The sequence below is a fragment of the Artemia franciscana genome, chromosome 8 (assembly GCF_032884065.1).
Source record: "Artemia franciscana chromosome 8, ASM3288406v1, whole genome shotgun sequence".
Taxonomy (NCBI): domain Eukaryota; kingdom Metazoa; phylum Arthropoda; class Branchiopoda; order Anostraca; family Artemiidae; genus Artemia; species Artemia franciscana.
The window spans coordinates 44,404,300-44,424,271 of NC_088870.1; the positions used below are offsets into that span (position 1 = coordinate 44,404,300).

General features: G+C 35.0%; 1 protein-coding gene and 1 long non-coding RNA gene across 6 annotated transcripts in view; one reads left to right on the forward strand and one right to left on the reverse strand.

Moving 5' to 3' along the window:
- LOC136030474 (uncharacterized) overlaps positions 1-19,972 on the forward strand; it is a 44,424-nt gene that overhangs the window by 23,302 nt on the left and 1,150 nt on the right. Inside the window, exon 2 of the long non-coding RNA XR_010618286.1 lies at positions 11,565-11,660. This is a non-coding gene — a long non-coding RNA (uncharacterized LOC136030474). The remainder of the gene's footprint in view (positions 1-11,564; positions 11,661-19,972) is intronic.
- Positions 1-19,972, reverse strand: part of LOC136030473 (dopamine D2-like receptor) — a 310,646-nt gene that overhangs the window by 18,307 nt on the left and 272,367 nt on the right. For all 5 annotated transcript variants that reach the window (XM_065709482.1, XM_065709483.1, XM_065709481.1 and 2 more), the window contains one exon: positions 6,964-7,144. In XM_065709482.1, coding sequence (XP_065565554.1) covers positions 6,964-7,144 — 181 coding nt within the window. The remainder of the gene's footprint in view (positions 1-6,963; positions 7,145-19,972) is intronic.

Genomic DNA, 19,972 nt, shown 5'->3' on the forward strand with positions numbered 1-19,972 from the left:
TACTGTATTTAATTCGTCATGAATTTTTTCGTTAGTTTAAATTTCAAGGTCAAATAAACATTTGTTACATTAGAAAATTCTTGGCTTTATTTGTCCAATTGGCTTGACTGTTGACTATGCATTTTTAAAGCTTCACTCAACCCCCTCGCCTTTCCATTAAGTCCGATCTTTGGTGACGTAGCCTTACTCTGTGCCATAATCCTTTGTGAGTCATTCAATTCCTTTCATAAGTACCCCTGTTTCATACTCATAAGCAAAGGCTGCCTAGACAACAGTTTGATAGATATTGCATCCTCTTGGTCCGGAATCTTTTTTTATTACACTAGATTTCGATGGAAGGTCATACAAACATTGGTTTCTTGAGCAATTTTTTGGCTCGATTTCTTTTATTGCTAGATATCCACAATCATTAAGTAACCATAGGCAACTGTATTCATTAGCTCCTATGATATGCTCCTTTGCTATTCATATTTTATAGCTCATGAGCTATAAAATACTAACTTGTAAGTGTTAAAATTCTGATAAGTATTTCCAATATGTTATAGAAAAGGAAGGTGGTGGGATAAGATATCCTCCATATTTATAAGAAGAACCTCTCACAAAAATTTGAAATTTATATGGCATAAAATCTACTTCTACACAGGGACGTAATTTTCTATGGTGCAAGTTGGCCCCTGCCCCTCAAGACCTCGGTCCGCTCCTCCTCCAGACCTCACCTTGCCTCCCCCCATCTGAAATATAGCTTCTTCAAAAATCTTGTCAAAACTAAGACAAGCCTGCATAATTCAACCATTAACAGAAACGGATCAGTTTTCTTTAGTTTATTTTTACCTTTACAGTACTATAAAGTACCTTTATAGTGCTACATAGTGTCTTATAGAACCGAATAGCTAATTTTTCAGTTCTTACTATCATTTTCACTTTATTTGGGAAAAGTAGCTCCAACTTTGCCCCCCAGGTTTTGACGAAATAATGCTACTGTTATTAAAGCTTGACAGAGCCCCTTCACCCTTCCACTGAAACTAATCTTTGGTACCATAGCCTTAATAGGTGCCATTAACCCTTGATGTGTCCTTCATACCCCCCTTTCATTAGTAGCCATGTATCACACTCACAAGAAAGCACTGTCTGGACTACAGTTTAATAAATATTGTATTCTCTTGCTCAGGATTTATTTTACCATAGATTTCAATATAATGTCAAACAAACAAGTGCTTCTTAAGCCAGTTCTCGGCTTAGTTTATTTTATTGCTTGGTCTTCAAAATCATTAAGTAAACTTAGGCAACTAAATTCATTAGCCTCTATGAGGTATTCCTTTGTTGTTCATATTTTGTAATCTTCAGGCTGCAACACGTTTATTGTTATCCGTTTTGGATTTTTGCTTTTATCCAGGTGGTTTATAGTGTATTTTTCAAACAGTTCGTGGTAACGAACTGTAGTAAGGATCGACCCGGCTCAATAGTAACCAAAACTCTAAAAAATGAAATTTTGATACCAATAGTTACATCAAAAGAATTGCATTTTAATGCTGACTTTAAATATATAAGTTTCATCAAGATTAGTCTTACCCATCAATTTTCCAATTTTTTTTCTGTTTAATAAAGTAGAATTGTGAGAAAGAGTCAAACTTTAGCGTAAAGAGCGGGGCGTCTAGAAGGGAACATTCCATTTCGTACACAGAGTAATTTCTGTTCGTTTTAAGTTTTAATGTCGCTCCTTACTTTCATTTATAAAAACTAGTTTTTTTTAATTTAAATCACAGAACTAAAATCTTCCTCTAAATCTTGTTGACACATTGTGAATCTACCGGACAATGATGCTTGAATTGGAAGAAAATCCTGTAGCTGTAGCTCTTCATCTGGTAGTTGATAAAATGGGAATCAAGGGAAAAGTTGGTTTAGCTCTTAAGCTTTGTAGGGAGTTTGTGAAAATAAGCAAATTAGGGAAAACGCCCGTTAGCGATATAAATGCCTAAGGCATGCCAATTTATTGTCTCTTGGTCGAGTTTAAAATTGCTGCTGGGAAATTAATACATTAGTGCTTAGGAAACACTCATTCCTATAAGATGGATTTGAAATTCAATGTTTTGCATTCCTTTGAAATGGCTATTATGAGGAAATAAACCATGCGTAGGAATTAGAAAAATATTGCACAATAATATTTATTTGAAGAGAATAATGGATTTTTTTTTTGTATAACAATAAAAAAACGATGTCACTCTAAGCTATACCAAGTCATCCTTCACACTGAAGTACTTAGTCCTTCACATACGCTATTGATCATCTATGGCAGCAGGGGGAAACACAGTTCTAAGTGTTTAGAACTCTGAAAAAGACCCCCACGGAAAATACCCCTCTGGAAAACACCCCCCCCCTTAGAAATCCATCCCCCGCCCCACAGAAAATACCCCACCGTGGGAAATAGATCCCCGGAAAAATCAAATTATTTCAAAAAAAAATTCCCCACTGAAACTCACCCAGAAAACCCCTTCACTCTGCATAAAACTTCCCCAGAAGAAATGTCCGTATATTTCCCAATAATAAATACTGTCTGTAAGCAATCGACAAATTGCAAAAGGCGATGAAACTTCTACAATGGGGCTCTCTGATTGTTTTCTAGTTAGGGAGGGAAGGAGATACTTCAAAGGTTGCATTTTAATGCCGAAACATCCAAGCTCTTACTGATCCATCAAATAAATACAGAATTAGTTCTAAGGGAGAGAGGAGGGGAGGGTTCAGGTACCATTTTCTGTATAAACCCCAGGGTCATAACCAGGATTTTTGTTTGAGGAATATTTATGAGAGGGGGTACAAAAGAAACTTTAAAAAGCACATCAAAAATGTGAAATTAATATCTACTCCCTTATGATTCCTGGGAATATTTCGGGTCTATCCTGTTACTATGAAAGTAAAGAGTAACATCAAACAACAAAATGAGAAGAATTTATCCTGTATAGGAGGGGTACTGCCCCTTCCTCTTCCACATCTCCACCTTATTGTCACAGAAACTTCGGAAAGTGCCTATTACATCAGAAATTGAGAGTTCTAGTCCTTTCACCCTCCTGCGGCCAGCCGCGGGAGGGTATTTGCCAGGGAATGTATATTTTCTGCGAGGTTTTTTCCGCTTGGGGTATTTTCAGGAAGACTTTTTTTTGGGGGGGAGGGGGTATTTTTCAGGGGTATTTTTCGGAGGGGTATTTTTCACGGAGGTTTTTCCAGGGGGTATTTTCCTGGGAAATATTTTAGGAGAGGAGGGTAAGCGCCAAACACCGGACACACCAAGAGTGCTAAAGTCTTATCAGGGCTGAACCTGTAAATAAATGGGCCCTTTCTATTTTTTTTTTTTTTTAGCTGAGCTAATGGTATTCCATCCTGAAGTAAAGAAGACACTTTGGTGCTGCTAAACCACTTCAATTTGAAGAAAAGATCACTTGCCGTGGTGATAACATAGTCTCTTGCATGAAGAAATATCTTTTCAGGATCGTGGGGAATCCTTTTTCGAGACCCACAAGTAGAGCATGTACCACAGGCTAGCTGACTTTCACCAAATCTTGCAGCTTCCTTTCAAATTTTGAGCTTCCTTTCAAGCGACTTGATTGTAGGATAAATAGTACCGAAGTAGCATTTTTCCTCCCCCTGAAGAATGTCCAATGCCACTCCTACTGGCTCAATAGTTGTAATGTATTCTTCAAGAATTTTAACATCACGAGAAGTTAGCCTTGGTGTTTGAAAAGCATCACATATGCCAGTCAGCTTTCCAATTTAGTGACAATCCATCAAACGTTTGACACTTTCATGCTTCAAATCCCGCCTGGTTACCACAGGTCATATAAACAGTTTGTCATATACCTTTTTCACAGCATCAGCAGCTTTTGAACTTATTCACAGCATCCCAGAGAGCAATACACTTCGAAAAAGCGGCGTGGTACTGGCTCTGATATGCAATATCACAGAGGGCTTTATCAGCATCGGTGGATGCCAGCAGGTCAAGTGTGTGGCTGACACACCTGAAGTGTGGATGAAGTTGGAAATACTCGAGGTTGTCACGAGAATCGAGTATATCTCCAACGTTTGTAAAAAGAGACTGAGCCATTCTGGCCTGCTTCATCTTCATTTTCTTCATCACTGACTTGAACATCTTCATCGAAAACCATCGGATATTTCCTGAACGGCTTCTCAACAGCGTAAAGGGGTCGCATCTCATCCATAATATAGTCCAGCACCAAACAATTCACTTTTGACTGGGTCAGTTTCAACGGTCTTGCAGCAAAGAAATCTCCCTTAAATTTTTTAGAAGGTGAGCAATAATCAGGGCCCGTATTATCTTCATTATCTTCACCTTCAGACGACCCCGAAAGTGAGCCTGCAAGTTCACTAGTCTCTTTGCTACTTGATTTCCTTTTGTTCTTACTGTTCTTGATCAGCTCACCAAACTTCAGGTAAACATAAGGATGGGCAAACTCACCTTGAGATGTTTGTGGAAATTCGTTATTGCATCCATGTGACCCTTCAGAATTTTGTTTGGGCAGTTTTTGCATATGGCAGATATTGGACCATCCTTCTGAATTTTCCCATTTATCACAAAAAACATTCCGTTCAATATGTATGGTAGCTTCGCAATGATAGCGTCCTTTTTTGAAATTTCACGCCGGGCCACAAGCCGCTGTTCTCGAAGACTAAAATCCATTCATCCACTAATATATAGGCAGTTCAATTCGTCGCATCGCCCTGCGTCATGCCGGTAAAATGTTTCTGTGCCATGAAGAAAGTACTTGAGTACTTAAGTACCCTTAAGAACTTCATTTTTTCTACTTAAGTATAAGTTTTAAGTACTTTAGAAATTTTTTACTTAAGTAGAGTACAAGTACTCAGATTTTTAACTCAAGTAATTACTTAAGTACTTTTATTTAAGTATTTGCCAACGCTGCTTCATCTCTATGAAAATTTAAAGATCGAAGCCCCGCTCTAAAAATCAAACAGTTTGTGGTAACAAACTGTAAGTATTAGGAGCGGCTCAGCCAGTTAGTAACCAGGACTCTATAAAAAAATTTGACAACAATTGATGCATGAAAAGAAATATTTCTTTATGCTGATTTCAAAATTTATAAATTCATTAAGTCTAATATTACTCATCAAAAGCCAGTCAGTTTATATTTGAGTACTAGTAATTTATTATTGAATTTGTGATCAATAGCTGTCTATAATTTTGTCAGTCAATTGATCAATTATTTTGTAACTGAATACTAATAATTACTGATTAATTTTTAATCTAATACTAGTAATCAGGTAATCAATTTATAATCGAATGCTCATTAAATTCATTTATCAAATAACAAATCAGTTAGCTAACATTTGGGTACTAATAATTTAGAAATTAATTTGCTATCAATTATCGTCTCTCAATTTGTCAGTTAATTGATCAATAATTTTGTAATTGGGTACTAACAATTTTTGACCGACTTTAATCTAGCACCAGCAATTTATTAATCAATTTATGATCGAATATCCATCAAGTAACTTATCGATGAATAAATCATTCAGTTTATGTTTGAGCACTAGTAATTTAGTATTCAATCTGTAATAATTACTGTCAATACATTTGCCAGTGAATTGATCAATCATTTTGCATTTGATCACTAATAATTACAGACTAATTTTATAATCTATTAATTAATTTATAATCAAGTATCGGTCAATTAGCTTATCAATGAATAAATCATTCCGTTTATATTTGAGTAATAGTAATTTTGAAATCAATTTTTAATGCATTGCAGTCAATGAGTTTTTCAGTAGATTGATCAGTCTTTTTATAATTGAGTACTTAAAATCATTGACCGAATTGTAATCTAGTACCAGTAAAATAGCAATCAATTCGTAATCAAATATTTGTAATTACTTCATAGATGACCAAATGATGAATATATTTGAGCACTAGTAATTTAGCCAACAATTTAAAAATCAATGATCCGTCAATCAATTTGTCAGTGAATTTAATCAATAATTTTGTAATTGAATATTATTAATTACAGAACAAATTGTAATCGAGGACTTGTATTCTAATAGTCAATTTGTAATACCGGTAGTAGAATATGTAAGTTAAGTTCATTTAACTTTTTTGTGGTGTGTAAATCTTGTTCATCTTTAGAAAGTGTGAACTTATGAAATAATTAATTATGCAATGAATCCATTGAACATGAGTTTATGAATTCATAAATTCATGTTCAGGTGTTCGAATAAGACCCAATCAGGCAAAATGGCAAAAATAAAAACAAATATGTGTATTCCAGATGCTTTTGAGGAAACAGTTATTTAATATAATTAATAACGTCTATGTCGTTTGCATAAGGAAAAAGATTGAAAATTGCTCCTTGAATAGAAAAATTCCTATATTCTAATCATTTTTAATCCTAAAATCACAATACTGATGATTTTAAAAACTGTCAGGATTTTTATTGTTTTAGTCAAAGTTGCTTTAGTTATCAATCACTACTGTTCCTTTTACAGCCTAACATTAGGTTAGATTTTCAATGTAGTGATACTTTTCAAAGTCAATATTATCAATTTCTAAATTAAATAGTATTTAGAAAGCAGCCGGCATTTAATTTTGTTGGAATATTAAAGTTTAATAGACGAAGCGCATCTTTTATTTTTTAACGCATTTTATTTTTGATGAACATCCTGTTCATCAGATAATGCGTTTTTTTTTAGATTACTTGTTGGCTTTAAAAATGCTGTTCAAGTGATCAAATAACCACCAATCAGACAACTACATTACAAAAATGAAGAGTTTGCATCGAAGTAAATAAATAGTTTATAAGACCACAGTGGCATAAAAAATGAAAAAAATTAAAAGAAAATACGAGGATAATTCCAGCAAGTGAAAAAGTTTTTCCTTTATAAGTTTATTTTTTATTTTTTTTAAAGCAATGAATTTGTTTTAGATAGATTTATGCAAAAAATTACCTAATACAATTGCTAAGGTCTTCGTCGCTTTTCTCTCCCGTTTAGCTGATGTCTTTTCCCTTTTTTTCCTGCTAGCTTTCCTTGCTCGGCATATTGTAAACCTTGGGCCATTCTGATTGACACTTTTCTCATAAGATGGTGGCAAATAACTGTTCATTTCTTCTTCCCGTTCACTTGAGGTCTATAAAAAGGCCAGATGTTACTGTCAGCGTTTACCAGTTTTGGGAAAAGAAAAGATAAATTTGTATAAATACGACTGACATGTAGACTTGGAAAATAAGGTGGTGACTATTTCAAAGTTTATATATTCAATAAACAATATATTCAATGTTCAATATTTTTATTTAATATATTTTATTCTTATTCTTATATTATTTTATTCTTTCTTATTCTTATATTTTATTCTTATATTATTTAATATATTTTATTATTTATTTTGAATATATATATATATTATTCAATATTCTTTATTCAATATAATAAACAATATATTCAATATTCAATATTCAATATTCCTATATTCAAGGTATTCTATTGTAGTTCCGTGAAGTTCTGCTTTATAGACAGAAAAACAGTTTGACATGTGTTGGTAATTTACAAGAGAGGAAAGTGACACTATTATCGTACGATCGACAAGACAAAAAAAAATTTATTAAACAGCTAAGCAAACGAAGGTAATATCAGACAGTGGACAGAAAACAAGTGAAAAGAAGAAAGCAGATATTTCGGCAAGGACCTCCGCCAAGCCACCCTCTACTGTCGATAGAAGACCACCTACGCCATCTAACGTCTGGCGGTTCTTTTTATTTCAATGTAGAGTACTCGTAAATGAGAATTAGTGTACTTAGTTGAATTGACAAAATTAATTGGATGATTAGTCTCTGATATCAGTTAGTGATAAAAACACAATTGCAAAGCATGAAAACAAATCTCAAGATACATCAAATGTTAAATGGGCATGGCGATCCTTATAAAGGGGATGATGACTTTTATAAGTTAACCATACTTATTCCATCTAGGATTGACCTTCAAGTGGTATTGATTTGAAACTGGTATGCCTTTATAATTTAACAGCAGCTAAAATGCCGGTATTGTCATGGCTAAAATGATAGGTTTTAATTTTTTTTTAAGATAATCTTTGAAAGTGATAGCAAGTGTTATTATCAGCCTTTGCTATTTTTGACGTAATAAAAGAAAAAATTCAATAGAAGAGCAGTTCCATAAAACCGAATTGCTGTGAGATCTCAAGGTATCTTTCTCAATTCAACGGTCAAAAATAAGCTTTCGTTGTCAGCAATCTAACAGAGTAACAATCTATCGACCTTAAGCGATCAGTGCCCGATACATCAATAAGAAAAGTGAAACAATAGGACCAACTAGGGCTTAGGAAGAAATAATGAACAAGACAATATTCCCATTAAAATAAAACACATTTTATTCCTTTTTCTAAACGGATTGGAGGCTCTTTTGGACCGAAAAAAGCCTTATACAAGCCTAATATTTGGTTTCAACAAAAATTAATCTAGAAACTTATTAACTAATCATGCATTTTAAGGATTGCCGGTGGCTTCAATTTACGGGTATTAGGAAGATGGAGGTAAATAAAAATCAATGGGGATGGGGGAATTGTTTTTCAATGAAAATACCAACAAAAGTCACTTTGTAATGGAAGCAGCGAAAAAGGTTTTCTTCCGGCTTAGAAAGGGAGACCTAAGTAACGACGAAGACCACACTCCATTTCCATCACAAGTATCAAAAACAAGAAGAACAATAGGGAATTCTTTTTGCAAGACAGTGGAAATCTAATTTGAATGAATATTTCGTCCCTAAGAAAATAAGGAATACTAGCATCTACAATTGTCACAACTGACAATTGCCGCAAGCCGAACAATACAACTGTCGCAATAATAAGGAATAAAAACAGTGAGGATTATTAACATCTACAATTGTCGTAACTGATTCATATTAGTCACAGGAGCAAATATTTTTCATAGAAGACAATAAAAGGGGAATTTTTTTTTGTATAGAAAAAAATGGATAAAAGAAGTTTTTTTTTTCAAAGCTTTAAAGGTTAAGCAAAATGTGCAGAATCTTTTTAATTAGCCTAAGATTGAACGAATTCGCTCTCATGTTTTTGCTATGCAGTTACATTCAAATTTGAAAAATAATATTGCTTCAAGTTAAAAAGAAGTCTTAAACTCAGATTTCTACTCTGGGTGTTGGCATTAGAAGAAAGCTGTCTGTGGATACCTTCTTTCCATATAAATTTTGTTTATCTAAATAAGTCTTAACCAGCAAAACATGGTCATTTTTGTTTTCAGCTTGGACTTAGTTTGGTGTAAGTTATTTCTATTCTTAAGTTATCAGAAACATCCATTCTTACTGTGCATCGAATTCCTTCAGTTTCGATATTATATTTTTTAGTGCTCCCTCTCTTTCCCACAGCTCCAGGGCGTCATTTCAGGTGGGGGGGCAAGGGGGAAGGTATCTCCCCAAATGGAGAAAAACAATCATATAGCCAATTGCCCTTGACTATCCAAATATGAACCTCTGATGCCCCTCCCCAAAAGAAAAATGCTGGAGCCACTTCCTTCCCACAGCTGAAACTAAAAACGGAAAAAAAGACGCAGGTTATAAATGGATTGTATTGTCATACCTTTTTGTTTCACACCAGCCATCGGCGTTACTGGTTGGGGTGTTGGAGGCACTAACGTATATTTTCTGCTTGTATACTAGAGCTATTTTTCCAATTTCAACCGCATAATTTAGATATACTTTGTTATGAAGAAACGAAAAACAAATCCTAAGCATATTGCCATAAGATAACAGAAACAATCGTGTGACCAATTACCTAATTACTCTTTATTTTTTTCTCCTTGTTTTTTATTAAGTCTGGGGGATTGCGTTTCTCTAAGTTTTTTTTTAGTTTTTTTTTTAACTGTGGCCCGTTGTGAGATTTTAATAATGTCCACGACCAACTGTGAAAGAAGATATGCTTATTTGTAAAACAAATTTTATTCTCATGACAAAAGTTACAAAATGATTATGTGAGAAAAACTTAAATAATTTAAAAGTTAACAGTTAAATTCAGCTAAGATATCAGAAAATAAAGTAAAATTGTTTTTTTTTTTTCCTTTGTCTTTTCCAAGTGATGAAACAACAGGTGATAAACCTAGATACCATATGGGTAAAGACATAGATGCTGAAAAACATTTAAACGGGAAAAAGGGCGGAAAACATTTTGACAGAATCCCAACAATTAACAATCTTAGCAGCACAATGCAATGGTGTGGGTGATAAAACTATATATAGAGTATAAAAATAAATGTGTTTTTTTGTGTCTTTACAACTGTTTTTGTCCACTCCACAGTTGGAGTGGAGTGAACAGTCCACCTGTTCTTGTCCATATCCTGGTAACATCACAACTCACACTTTGGAAAACGCTGGCCTAGGGAATGAAATTTTCTGGAATGCATTTGCAGTCTGGTTCCCATATAAGTAAACCCCCATTAACTCAAACTTTGTTCAAATTAGCCCAAATTCAAATCAAACCCAGTTAACTCAACTCCCATTTAATTATGTCCCATACAACTAAATACCTCATCCCTCCTCTGAAATCTACCCGACCTCTAAATTCAACCTCTGTAAAGGTTGAGGTTACATATCTATCCTCCATTCAGTTCAACCATCGGCCAAACTAACCCCAATTCAATTCTGGTTATGTTGAACAGGGTTGAGTTAGAAGTGGGTCGAATTGGTAGAGTTAGACGTAGTGAAATTGAATAGGGGCTGATTTAAATGGGTTGACTTTGATAGAGGTTAGGGTTTGTATAGAGGCTAGAGGTTAAGGTGGCACGAAGGTTTGTATGAATAGAGGTTCAGGTACACCAAGGTGTAGTTAAACAGGGGTTAAGGTGACAAAATGTTGAGTTAAATGGGTATTGAGTTGAAGGAAGGTCGAGTCGAACGAGGTTTGTCTTAAATAAGTTAAGTTGAACCTCGTTGGGTCAAACGGGGGCTCCTGTAAATGCAAACGCAACATTCCAGACTATGTCCAACCTTATCTAGCACAGTATAGGCACTTCTTGTTGAAGTTATCCAAAAGATTCACTTTTTGATAATTACCCTCCTCTTTCCCGCGAAACTCCGTTGTACGTGCTTAATTCAGAGCCGGTAATTTTGGTCATCCACAGCCATTTCATCAAAAATTGAATATGATGCTGATTTATCATGTTCTACATCATATTCACATGTATACTGATAGAATTTAAAGCCTTTCAAATTTTGTTTATATTAACCATCAGAAACAGGATATGTATTGCAATACGTATAATCAATATTCTTCTCGCCTAGATTTTACTTAAAAATCAATTGGGGGTCCACACAAACTGGTGGTTATTCAAAGACTAATTAACTTCTCTCTTTTCTGTCGGTGAACAGGATTGGGGGGATATGGAATTTAAAAAACCTTTTTTTCTTCCAAAGAATAAACTGCACCAGCTGCGTAGGTTAAAATTAGGTTTAAAACTATCACTCAAGCTATAAAGTTTTACTGTAAGTAGCGTAACTCTGACACTGGGAATTAATTTTTTTCTTTTCAGTGTTATTATATTGGAAAGACAATTTCTGTGGCAAGATTTTTCCATTAAAATTTCCAAAGCAAGCAAGCATTCTCTCGTTTCTGCCAGGCCAAACAGGTAACTAAAGATTATATTTAATGTCATTTAATCCTTAAGTATTTTCTTAGACTATGGACTTTCTGTCAAGAATCATAGCGAAAAGAAAGAGCAGAATGATCTTGATTCATTGTCAAAGTCAGTAAACGAAAGTCCCCAGAGTTTTCTTTCTTTTCAAGGAGAAATTAAACAGATGGATTCTGTCACTAGCTATCTAGAAAAGAAGTCGGGACATCGGATTTTTTTTTCTCCCCTGGTCTTCAAGATTATAGTTAAATACACAGGTAAATCATATATCCGGTATCTGTAAAAGACGTGCCTAGATAAGGGAAATCATGTTTTAGTTAAAATTTTATTTTAGAATTCTCACCTAAATAAGCATCAAAACATAGGCATATTCCAATTTTTTCTGAAAATTCTAAAAATCTAAAATTGTCTAGGAGGTTTTTTTTTTTTTACTTATATGCGGCCAGAGTAAGTAATTTTATTAGTTGGAATGGGAAGGTTAATTATTCATTAGCAGCAGATTTCAGTTTACTGCACACAAGAGAAAGCGTATTTTGAACACGGTTTCAAGGCACCCCTACGTGGCAGCACGTCTGAAACTAGGAGGTAAGTGCAAGTGTATTGCCGTATATATTCACATGTGCGAATCTGTATACTGTTGTGTATAGCTTCTTGATCGTTACCGATAGGCTATGTTGATATTTACTTTCGGTAGTATTTTGCACCACAAAGTAGCAGAGATTGACACTTTCTTGTGGCACTTTTTTGCGGCACGATATCTTTTGTTGCTTTGTAATGCGGACCGATCTTTTCATTTCCATTAAAACAAGACCAAGCCTTATAATCGGCCTCATTCGATTGGAAATCGGAAGCTCTAGTGCTGTTTTATGAGTCGAAAGTGACCTTTTCCCAGATGCATCCGTTGAAAATTTTTGGAATGCCATTTTGTTAAAAATAGTTAAAAGATAATATAACAAACACTCCGGTGTTAACATAACCCCCCCCCCCCCCCCAGGGCCCAGTGGCCTTGGAGCATATATGGTTTTTATGGAAGGAATGCTCAAATGATGTCATATAACAAATACATGATGTATAATATATGCTGTAGTAACAAATAAACTGTATAAATATATACAGGAATGCTCGTAAACAATCATATAACAAAAACTCAGGTGTCAACAAAGCCCCCCCCCCACCAGGGCCCGGGAGTAGGCCTTGTAAGTTATGCATTGAGGGCATGTATGGTTATTATGGAAGGCATGCTCGTATAAACTTTAGAGAGGGCTCATTTGATTGAGAATTGAAAGTTCTAGTTCAGTTTCTGAGAGTTAGAAGAGGTAGGAGGACAACTAGCCTCCCATCTCCCTCACGTTCTTTCTTAAAAAAACTCACCCGATACAATTTTGAGATAACTATTTTGTTTAAAAATAGTTCGAGGATCATATAACGAAAACTCCGGGGTTGACCCCCCCCCCTGGGCCCGAGGGCAGGCGTTGTAAATTAAGTCCTGGGGGTATATATGCCTCTTATGGAAGGGATGCTCGTAAAAACTGAAGAGAGAGCTCATTTGATTGGAAATAGAAAGTTCTAGTTCAGTCTTAGAGAGTCAAAAGAGATTTAAAGGGCAACTAGCCCCTCCCACGCCCCTTTTTCCTTAAATGCATCCACTAAAAATTTTGAGATAGCCATTTTGTTAAAAATAGTTCAAAGGTCAGATAACAAAAACTAATATATCGAAAAAACCCTCCAGGGTCCAGAGGCAGGTGTTGAAAGTTATGCCCTGGGAGTATGTATGATTTTTATGAAAGGGGTACTCGTATAAATTCCAGAGAGGGCTCATTTCATTGGAAATTGAAAGTATAAGTTCACTTTGAGGCAAAAGAGATCCGACGGCAACAAGCCCCCCCCCCACGGCTTTTTTCTCCAGATCCATCCAATAAAAATTTTTAGATATCCATTTTGTTAAAAGTAGTTCAAAGATTAGATAAGAAAAACGCTGGCGTCGATACAACCCCCCAGGGGCAAAAATCGCTATTTTGTTAAAATAGTTCAAAAGTTACACCACACCTTGCTTCAAAAAGTTGCAAGTGTTGAATGTAGAACAGCACCGAGAGTATCAGGTTGGAATCTTTACTTATCAATTTTGGAATAATGTAAGTCCAGAGGTTTTTCGTGATTACTTTAGTGAAAATTGATCTTTGCATCAGTATGAAACGCGTCGCGCTAGTGATTTCGTCTCCCCACACAGAAGTGGAGCTATGGCCAGCTTACCCACTAGATTATCGGGGTTTAATGTATGGAAGTCTGTTCCAAAGAGTATTTGGGCGGCTGACCACCAGGAACTATTTTAAAATAAATTGAAAAAGTGTTTGCTAAGCCGAGGTTCATAGTTCTTTCATTTTTTTCTTTTTATTTTTTTCTATTTTCTGTTTATTACTATGAGATTGGTTATTATTATTGATGAGCTGATGAAAGATTGGTTGTTATTAGTCATTGCTTTTTTTTGCTTTTATTTTTGATTTTGTTTTTTGTTGTTTCGTTTATAGTGAATTATTAGTTAGAAAATGAGTTTTGTGTGCTCGCCCCGTCCCAAGTGCTTTTTTATCTTTCTTTGGGCGGGTGCTTGCATATTAATTAAGTGTATTTGATTTATAAATAAGGTGAACTGAACTCAGCTGAACTGCCAGATAACAACAAATCCAGCTTCGGAACACCCCACCAGGACCCGAGGAGCAGGCGTTGTAAGCTATTTCCTGGGGGTGTGTATGGTACTTATGAAAGGTATGCTCGTATAAACTTCAGAGAGGGCTCAATTGATTGGAAATTTAAAGTTCTAGTTCTATTTTTTAGAGTCGAAAGAGACCTGAGGGCAACTAGGCCCATCACGCCCTTTCCCCAAATCCATTTGATAACGATTTCGAGATAGCTATTTTGTTAAAAATAGTTCAAAGGTCAGATAAGAAAAACTCAGGTGTCAACGTAACCCCCCAGGGCTCGGGGGTAGACGCAAGTTATGTCTTAGGGGCATATATGGTTCTTATGGAAGGTATGCTCGCATAAACTTCGGAGAGGACTTATTTTATTGAAAATTGAAGGTTTTAGTTCACTTTTTAAGAGTCAAAAGATATCCGAGGTCAACTGGCCCCACCCCGTCCTTTTTCCCAAAACCAACTCGATACAAGTTATGAGATAGCCATTTTTTAAAACAGTTCATACATCAGATAACAAAAACTCCGACACAGCACCCGAGAGCTCGGGGGCAAGTGTTCTAAGCTGTGATCTGGAGGCTAAAAGGTTTTTATATACGGGGTGGTCGTATAAACTTCTAAGGTGGCTCATTTGATTGGAAATTCAAATTTCTAGTCACTGTTTTACGAGTCAAAAGTTAACCGACAGCATTTATCCTCCCCCCCCCCTTGACACTTACATCTTTTCCCCCCAAATGTATTAAATAAAAATTTTTAGATAGTCAGTTTGGTTGAAAAAGTCCAACGATAAGATAACAAAAACTTCGTTTTCTACATACACCCCCTCCCCAGAACCATGGGAAGGGTTGTAAATTATGCCGCGGGGCATATAACCTTTTAATGGAAGATGTGATGGTATAAGCATTAGGAGGGCTCAAATGATTAGAATATGAAAGTTCTAATTCACCTTTACGAGTCAAAAGTGATACGAAGGTGACCAGCCCCCTCCTTCCCAACCTACTTCTCCTCAAATGCGTCCAATCGAATTTCTTCTATAGTCATTTTTCCAAAATAAACCAAAGATAATATAACAGATACTCCAGGAATAACCCCCCCCTCCAAATAGGTGGGCAAGTGTTGTAAAATGTGCCCAGGGGGCGTATAAGGTTTTCATAGAAGGGATAATCGTATAAGCTTTTGGAGGGGGCTTATTCGATTGTAAATTGGAATTTCGAGTGGCCGTCTCAAGAGTCAAAAGTGATCGGAGGGCAACCATTCCCCCCCTCAAGAAGATCCTTATCCCAAATGCATCCAATCGAAATTTCGAGATAACTATTTGTTCGAAATAGTTTAAAGATCAAATAAAAAAAAGCTACTGGATAAAATTATCCCAAAGAGCCCAGCTGCAAGTGTTGTAAGCTGTCCCCTTAGGGCATATAAGGGCTTATGTAATGGGTGGTTGGATAAACTTCAGAGATGGCTTGTTTGATTGGAAATTGAAATTTCTAGCAACCTTTTTAGGAGTTATCAAAAGTGATTTGAGGATATTTACCCCCCCCCACCTTTTACCCAAAATACAACCAATAAAAATTTTGGAACAGGAATTTGGTTCAAAACAGTCCAAAATTCAAATTACTGTAAATTCGGGTTTGATAAATCCTATATAGCACCCGGGATAAGCATTGTAACTTATGTTAGTTGTAAGTTCTTAAGAATCGAAAGTGACCAAAAAGTAACAAGCCCCCCCCCTTTGTGCCTTTTTCTCCAAATACGTCTTATAAAAATTTTGAAATAGCCGTTTTGTTCAAAATAGTCCAAAATTCAAAGTAATATAAGTTAGGGGTTGAGAATCCTTCCTTAGCCTGGGGCAAAGGTTCTAACTTATGTAAGTGACCCATTATTAGAATACAAGGTTCTGTGGAAGTTATGGTCATACTAACTTTGAGGGGGCTCATTCGATATGAAATTGAAGCTTCTAGCTCTTTTTTAAGAGTCAAAAGTGATCACTGGCAAACTAACCCAAGCCCCGTTGTCCCAAAGGGCATACGGTCAAAATCTGGATATGGCCATTTTAATCAAAACAGTTCAAATGCCAAATAACTATGCTTCCGGGGTTGACCCTCACCCAGCCTAGTGGAAAAGGATCTGAGGAAATTGAACCTAATTAGTGTTACTTTGATAGTGATTTACGTTGTAACTTTGATTTTCGGTGCAAAGGCTGTAAGTTATGCACGTTGCTTATTGTTACTTTGATACTTTTTTACTTTGACACCTTATTAACTTTGATCCTTTCTTTGCTTTGATACCTTGTAAACTTTGACCAAGTAATTTCTGTTCGTTTTGAGTTTTAATGTCGCTCCTTACTTTCAGTTAAAAAACTACAATAACTCAAACTTGAAACAACCAGAAATTAATATTAAAAAATAAATGAAGTCCAAAACGAATAGAAATTAAGTTAACAATCATAGCAAAAAAACATACAACATGTACTAATTCAAATGAATAAATATATCTCAAAATGAGCAAAGCTTAAGTTGAATATGAAAATCAAGCTTAGAACGAACAGAAATATTTTACTATTGAGGTACAAAAGAAACCCAAAACGACCAGAAATTAAGTAAATAATCATATCAAACAAACAAACAATACTTATTAATATAAATGAGTAACTAAATCTTAAGACGAGTGAAACTTAAATTGAATGTGTAAATTCAACTTGAAACAAATAAAAATCTCTACAAAGAAGAGTTTGGGTTTTGTCTCCATCTTTCACTGTAAAAGTTTAAAACCTACTGACATTGGCACTTTACTGAAAACCAATTATGTTACAAATATTTTCTTTTGTACTTATTACAACATTGAAAATAAACATAAAAATTACAGTAAAATTAAATTTTGAACTGATGAGCTTCCAGCAATTAATATCATTATATATCAAATATTTAGTTTAATTTTATTAGTTCTTTCCAAGACTGTTCAAGACAAATATACCTTTACTACAAACAAGATTTTGGATAATGCCTCCTTCCCTAACTTTAAAAGTCCGCGGCCTACTACGTCATTGGTGTTTCACTAAAAACTAATCATACGGAAAATATTCTCTTTTCCAGTTATAGTTCAAGGTGTTATTTCATTGTAATTTCATTTTCATTTCAATGCTACAATAACTGGAAAAAAGAATATTTGCCTTATAATTAGTTTATAAGGCATCAGTTCAAAATTTAATTTTACTGTAATTTTTATGTTTATTTTCAATGTTGTAATAAGTACAAAAGAAAATATTTGTAACATAATTAGTTTTCAGTAAAGTACCAATGTCAGTAGGTTTTAAACTTTTACAGTGAAAGATGGAGACAAAACCCAAACTCTTCTTTGTAGAGATTTTTATTTGTTTCAAGGTGAATTTGCACATTCAATTTAAGTTTCACTCGTCTTAAGATTAACCTGTTGTAGCACAGTGGATTGGTGCTCTGCTTGGCAACACGGGGCCCAGGGTTCGATCCCAGCCGCAGCAAGGTTTGGCGACAAGCTTGCTACTTGTTCCTGTAAAAACACCCAGCAACTGAAACGTCGATTCGACGCCCTATGTGCCAGCAATGACTCTGGAGGATCTTTATCCTCTGTCCTTTTATCGCCTTAAGATTTATTTACTCATTTATATTAATAAGTATTGTTTGTTTGTTTGCTATGATTATTTACTTAATCATAATTCTGGATGTTTTGAATTTGATTTATTGTAGGTTTCTATTTCTTCTGATCTTAAGTTTAATATGGCCTTTATTTTTCTATAAAAAACTTCTTTTCGTATTGTTTTTTTCAAATTAACGTATATGCAAACTACCCGTAAACATCTATGTCAAACATAGCGCTCAAACTCTGGAAATTAACACAAGTTAAAATTTGAACGTTTTTGGAAATATTGACTGACAGAGGCTTATATTTCTCCTTTGTTTCTTCCCCTAGCTGGAGTACAGGTTCATAAACTTTAATGGCAGAAAACAGTTGCACCTTCAGATCTATTTTCGCCCCAGATTTTTTTTTGTGACATACAAAAATTTCAAGCATAAACAGTTTCAATGATTTCATACACAATTAGCATTATATCAACTTTATGTTATTAAATAAAAAAACAAGATTTTTAAGCCAAAAATAAGGACCAGCATTAAAACTAAAAATGAACAGAAGCTATTACGTTTATGAAGGTGTTTTTCCCTCCTCAGCACCTGGCACTTTACGCAAAAGTTTGAATTTCATCCCAATTCTTTAAGAATGACTCCTGAAACGCAACGGTCGTTTAATTAGAACAAACGAAGCTTTTATAAAAGTACAAAAACTTTAGCGCAAAGAGTGAGGTGCTGAGAAGGGGTCCACCCTCTTCATATACGTAGAAACTTCTGTTCGTTTTAAGTTTAAATGTTGATCCTTACTTTTGGTTGAAAAAACTTTTTGAAAATCAGGCAAATTATTTCAGGCTCGTAGCCTTTAATAGTTAAAACTAAACTTAATGAAACTTATATATTTGAAATCACTATAACAGCACGATTCTTTTGATATACCTATGGGTATCAAAATTCCGTGTTTTAGATTTTCAGTTACTATTGAGCCAAGTCGCTCCTTATTTACTGTTCTTAATCATTAACTGTTCGATATACATTGTCATACATACAAAACAAATTTCTTACCGTTTAACTTGAGCCTAATTGTACTCTCTCTTATATTTTTGTTGCTATTACGAAGAATAAGCTACATATTGACATAATGAGTTTGACCCACTTTGAGTTTGTGCCAATGCCAAAGGAGTTAGTTAGAATTATAAAATTAATTCCTTACAAGTAGCAGATTTGTTTTTTTGTTTTTTTTTTTTTTTTTGCTTAGGGAGAAGTACATTTCGGGTAAAATCCTCAATTTTTGTTCTATTATGAAACAAGAGATGTGTTAGTCATTTATTTAACCCACTACCAAAGCAATTATTTAACTCAACAGATACAATAACAAACAATGCTCTGCTTTATAGTTCAACCCCCTTTAACTCAATCCCGTCCCTCTCAAGCAAACTCAACCCTCGTTCAACTCAACCCCCTGTTCATCTCAACCATCATTCAACTAGACGCCTGTTTGAATCATCCCCCATTTAGCCGAGCCCTTATTCAACTCAAGCTCCAATTCAACGGAACCTCCATGTAATTCATCCCTAAGTAACTCAATTTCATTTAACTTAACCTTCATGCAGCTTAACCCGTATTCAATTCAACTTCATGCAACTCAACCGCCATTTAACTTAATCCCGTTCAAACTAGTCTAGCCTTATTTAACCTTTTGCTGGGATTGAACTGAAATGAAGTCAAGTTGAAGGGGGATTGAGTTAAATTGGGTTGATTTAAATGAGGGTTGATTTGCAGAGGGTCTGACTTGTATTATGATTCAGTTGCCTGGGGGTTCAGTTGAATAGGGATTTAGTTACTTGGGAACCACAAATAATGCATAGAAAATACCTTGCGCAGTATAACACTGTCGAGGAGAGATAAAATTAGATAGGCCCCAACTATTAGAAGAGTTTCTAAGAATTTCGACATAGAGCGACACGTATCTTCTTTTTCTCTTTAATAGACATCAATAAAAGCTCAGTAAAAGCATCCATTA